Consider the following 5,226-nt stretch of genomic DNA (forward strand, 5'->3'; position numbering starts at 1 on the left):
GAAAATGTAACCTTGGAAGAAATCATTCCATAGTTTCCAGCCAAGTCTGCCAAGTCAAGTGTGCACTGAGAAAGTGAGAATGCATCCGAATGGAATGGCTTTACACGCAAACTGGAATTTCCCTAGTCATTTACTCACTTGCGAACGAGACAGCAGAGATGACCAAGAAGCAAATAAATGCTTCCTGGTTTCCTTTTCTTCAGATGAAGCTTCCAATAGATCAGTGGTGCTTGCTAAAGGAAGAAAATACCACATTGTGATTTCGATCACCACCCAGCCTGCGCCGCGAGACTCTTGACTGACGGCTCCTAAAAGTCCGTATCATGGTATCACTTAATACATCGTATCACCTGATATCTTCTACTAGCAGGGAATACCACGAAGCACCACCCAATTTCTTTAGATCAATGGTGCTTGCTAAAGGAACAAAAATACTACATTGCGATTTGGATCACCGCCCAGCTCGTGCCGCGAGACTCTTGACCGACGGACTGCCTGGCAGGACTGACCGGTGGACCGTCTCATTTTAAACAGAAATGTTCTTCCCAACAAATTAATTTCATAATGTCTGGAAAACAGCTTGAAAGCGTCAAACCGCATTAGGAAATACTGAAGGAAGGTCACGAGTTCAATCAATACCACATGACCTTGTGGTACCCTAAATTTAAATAGAATATGCGAGGTTCGTCGCACCCAGAAGGAAATACTACACTACTGAAAGGCGTATGGATCAGCAGCAGATAACAACTCCTTCCCAGTGGACAGCAGAACCTCACTCGCATTTTTTGGAGAAACAATCCAAGCTGCTCTGTCAAAGCAAGGACCGTGTAACTGTTTTCTAAGATTTCTTTTCTTGCAGTTTTATACTAGTACCAGTAGATGGTGTAAGCAGCCGCCCCGCTTGTTTTAAATGTTGCAATGTCGACAAAAGGACGTGCTTACATTAGTACAAGTTGCATGTTCGGATCTCCAAGTGCAGCGATTCTGGCACCAAATTAGGTAAAGCTGCCTTCAGCAACAGGTTGGCACAAAGCAGCCGACGCCACTACAATCCGAAGAACACTACTCGAACGCTTTGATCAAGTAGGTTAACACAGAGGCACATGGTGCTGCATGATTAACACTGAACGCTTGAGCATGTGAGTGCACAGTAAATTGGAGGTGAGCGCCGACATGGGCAAACACTCTGTTGAATTGCTATAATGATACATGAATTCCACTCCTCCGGAAAGGAGAAAGGGAAGCCCAAAAAAAAAGGAGAAATTGCCATGTGCCTGCACAAACGGCCGAACACCTGACGTGCTCTGCCTCTCTTCCCTGCACCAACCATCTTGCGCACCCCGGCCAAGCGCAGCTGCCACGATGCCGCCACCGAGCGCCTGTACGTAGTCACCACCCGGTCCGTGCGCTCCAGCGGCCACTGGTGCACCCACCAATCCAGCGGTCAACCCGGCCATCCAGCTCCACACTCCACACCAACCCAACCCCCACACCCACCCTGACCCTGCCCAGCTGCGCTCCCTATTTAACCCGTCTTCTCCCTCCGTTCATCTCCAAGAAGAGCCTCGCCTTCTTCTGCAGTTTGAGCTCCTCTTCAGCGCCACCGATCAATCCATCACCACTCCCAGAGTTCATCCAGATACGCACACACCCGCCCGGCTTCTAGCTTACTAGCTTGCTTTAGCACTTCTTTGCATATCTCGATGGAGTGCGAGAACGGGCACGTTGCCGCCAACGGCGATGGCCTGTGCGTGGCACAGCCGGCGCGGGCCGACCCGCTCAACTGGGGGAAGGCGGCGGAGGAGCTGTCCGGTAGCCATTTGGATGCAGTGAAGCGGATGGTCGAGGAGTACCGTAAGCCGGTGGTGACCATGGAGGGCGCCAGCCTGACCATTGCCATGGTCGCCGCGGTGGCTGCCGGCAGCGACACCAGGGTGGAGCTCGACGAGTCCGCCCGCGGCCGCGTCAAGGAGAGCAGCGACTGGGTCATGAACAGCATGATGAACGGCACCGACAGCTACGGTGTCACCACCGGCTTCGGCGCCACCTCTCACCGGAGGACCAAGGAGGGCGGCGCTCTCCAGAGGGAGCTCATTAGGTACGAATTAAACCGCGAACAAGTTATATTTCACATGTTGAATTGTTGATCATCTCTGTCTGTGAGTTATGGAAGTCTTATTTTTTCGTGTGTTGCTTGTCTGTTCAGATTTCTTAACGCTGGAGCCTTCGGCAATGGCAACGACGGCCACGTTCTGCCTGCTGCGGCGACGAGGGCAGCCATGCTCGTGCGTGTCAACACCCTGCTTCAGGGATATTCCGGCATCCGCTTCGAGATCCTCGAGACGATCGCCACGCTCCTCAACGCCAACGTGACACCATGCCTACCGCTTAGGGGCACCATCACCGCGTCTGGTGACCTCGTCCCGCTTTCCTATATTGCGGGACTGGTAACCGGCCGCCCAAACTCCATGGCCACGGCTCCGGATGGCACCAAGGTTAACGCGGCGGAGGCATTTAAGATTGCTGGCATCCAGCATGGCTTCTTCGAGCTGCAGCCCAAGGAAGGCCTTGCTATGGTGAACGGCACGGCAGTGGGCTCGGGGCTTGCATCCATGGTCCTTTTCGAGGCTAACATCCTTAGTCTTCTCGCCGAGGTCCTGTCAGCTGTCTTCTGTGAGGTTATGAACGGCAAGCCAGAGTACACCGACCACTTGACCCATAAGTTGAAGCACCACCCTGGGCAGATCGAGGCTGCCGCCATCATGGAGCACATACTCGAAGGCAGCTCCTACATGATGCTTGCTAAGAAGCTCGGCGAGCTCGACCCATTGATGAAGCCAAAGCAAGATAGGTATGCACTCCGTACGTCACCGCAGTGGCTTGGTCCTCAGATTGAGGTCATCCGTGCTGCCACCAAGTCGATTGAGCGAGAGATCAACTCCGTCAACGACAACCCACTCATCGACGTCTCCCGTGGCAAGGCTATCCATGGTGGAAACTTCCAGGGTACACCAATCGGTGTGTCGATGGACAATACCAGGCTTGCCATTGCTGCGATTGGCAAGCTTATGTTTGCCCAATTCTCGGAGTTGGTGAACGACTTCTACAACAACGGTCTTCCTTCCAACCTCTCCGGTGGGCGCAACCCAAGCTTGGACTATGGCTTCAAGGGTGCCGAAATTGCCATGGCCTCGTACTGCTCCGAGCTCCAGTTCTTGGGCAACCCTGTGACCAACCATGTCCAGAGCGCAGAGCAGCACAACCAAGATGTCAACTCTCTTGGCCTCATCTCCTCAAGGAAGACTGCCGAGGCCATTGACATATTGAAGCTCATGTCCTCGACATTCTTGGTCGCGTTGTGCCAGGCTATTGACCTCCGCCACCTTGAGGAGAATGTCAAGAACGCCGTGAAGAGTTGTGTGAAGACTGTGGCTAGGAAGACACTGAGCACCAACAACAATGGTCATCTCCACAATGCGCGCTTCTGTGAGAAGGACTTGCTGCTCACAATCGACCGTGAGGCGGTGTTTGCTTACGCAGATGACCCCTGCAGCGCCAACTATCCACTGATGCAGAAGATGCGTGCAGTTCTTGTGGAGCATGCCTTGGCCAATGGTGAGGCTGAGCGTGATGTGGAGACATCAGTGTTTGCTAAACTTGCCATATTTGAACAGGAGCTCCGTGCAGTGCTTCCAAAGGAGGTCGAGGCTGCCCGAAGTGCCGTGGAGAATGGTACTGCTACACAACAAAACCGTATCGCTGAATGTCGATCATACCCTCTCTACCGGTTCGTGCGCAAGGAGCTTGGAACTGTGTACTTGACCGGGGAGAAGACTAGGTCTCCCGGTGAAGAGGTGGACAAGGTGTTCGTTGCTATGAACCAGGGCAAGCACATTGACGCACTACTTGAGTGTCTCAAGGGGTGGAACGGTGAGCCCCTACCTATCTGCTGAGGATCGAGTACTTGAAGAGAAGATAGTGTGCTTCAAAGTCGAGAAGGCTTCAGATGTTCTTAGCTGATAAGTGATAATACTGTTTTTTATTGGATTTCTTTAGAAGTCGATGTTTTGTAATGTTCTTACAGAGCTGCCAGATTGTTGCCAAAAATTGCAATTGCATGCTTTGGTAGTGATAGGTAGCCAGTAGAACCACTGTGATGTAAGTTAAAAGGGTACAATGTGTGATAAATATTCATGATAAATTTACTTGTCCCTTTTTTTAGATCAATGGTCTAGTGGTTCTTGAGACAACTTCAAATAGTGCAAACAATCTATTGTGCTTTCTTAATTGCAAAGAATCTATTGTTGGCTTGTTATATGGTATGTGGAAACGACGCATCGACATAGACCGCAAACGAGAAAGTTAAAATAGTTCCTACATAGTCACTAGTCAGTTGTATGTCTATAGTGGCTAGTTCCATCAACACGATGTGATGGCTTCTCTTCTTAGTCTTGTATCCACGTGTTGCTATTTACCAATTTGAGTCTACGATGTTCTCCGACTTCACTTGGCGATACAAACATATTTTAGATAACTAAAGATTTTTATTTTTTGTAACTAATGGCGGTTGTAGGATTGAACTAATCGAGAAGCTTGCATGGTTTACCACTGTATCACTTGAACTAGTCGAGTCATCTTTCTTCACGTGTCACACTCTCACCAACCCATTGAGGGAATGCATGTCTAGTGAGGGTTGGGCGCCTAGCTGGGTTGAAGCTTAGGGTTGGTGAAATTTTTCAGCCGATTTGGATGGCGAACTGATAATAGGCTAGGTGTATAGGCATTGTAGTCTGCTCTGTATCGCCGGATGTGACATTTTTTTATGTTTTCTTTTGTTTTGCACTATAATTATGGGCCTCTTGTGACCATAAGACTTTGCTACTTTATTTTTAATAAGATGGCTTCGTGCATCGATTGATGCAAAGGCCGGAGGTTTTGCCTCCTTTTTTAAAAAAAACATGTATTTAGACCTTGGACATATGCAAGTAATTCTCAGTCAACAAAATGATCTCTGATAATAAGGGGAGTTGTTGGCAATCATTGACAATGTCAAACATCAACGTGCTGGTCAAACAAGTCAAATATAAACAGAGTTGGAAACTATGCATGCTCGTATGCTGAATATTTCTTGAGTTGGCTTTGGCTTTATGCTCTCGACTGGTGTAAATAGTACCTCAGTTAGCCGGAAAGGTTCCCCTCCTTGGGAAGAAACAACATGGACATGTT

At 49.6% G+C, this 5,226-nt stretch overlaps 1 protein-coding gene across 1 annotated transcript; it reads left to right on the forward strand.

Moving 5' to 3' along the window:
* Positions 1-1,542: 1,542 nt before the first annotated feature.
* On the forward strand, positions 1,543-4,221 carry LOC125539132 (phenylalanine ammonia-lyase-like). The gene is made up of 2 exons (XM_048702500.2): positions 1,543-2,098; positions 2,207-4,221. The coding sequence occupies exons 1-2, from the start codon at positions 1,704-1,706 to the stop codon at positions 3,951-3,953; spliced, it is 2,142 nt and encodes a 713-aa protein (XP_048558457.1). The 5' UTR covers positions 1,543-1,703; the 3' UTR covers positions 3,954-4,221.
* Positions 4,222-5,226: the final 1,005 nt, after the last annotated feature.

The sequence above is a fragment of the Triticum urartu genome, chromosome 2A (genome assembly GCF_056163025.1).
Source record: "Triticum urartu cultivar PI428250 chromosome 2A, HENAU_Tu73, whole genome shotgun sequence".
Taxonomy (NCBI): domain Eukaryota; kingdom Viridiplantae; phylum Streptophyta; class Magnoliopsida; order Poales; family Poaceae; genus Triticum; species Triticum urartu.

Bases quoted from the DNA above. Each gene is read 5' to 3' on its own strand.
- LOC125539132 (XM_048702500.2), top strand. From the start codon at position 1,704: ATGGAGTGCGAGAACGGGCACGTTGCCGCCAACGGCGATGGCCTGTGC. The intron at 2,099-2,206 runs GTACGAATTAAA...TTGTCTGTTCAG, and splicing joins CTCCAGAGGGAGCTCATTAG to ATTTCTTAACGCTGGAGCCT.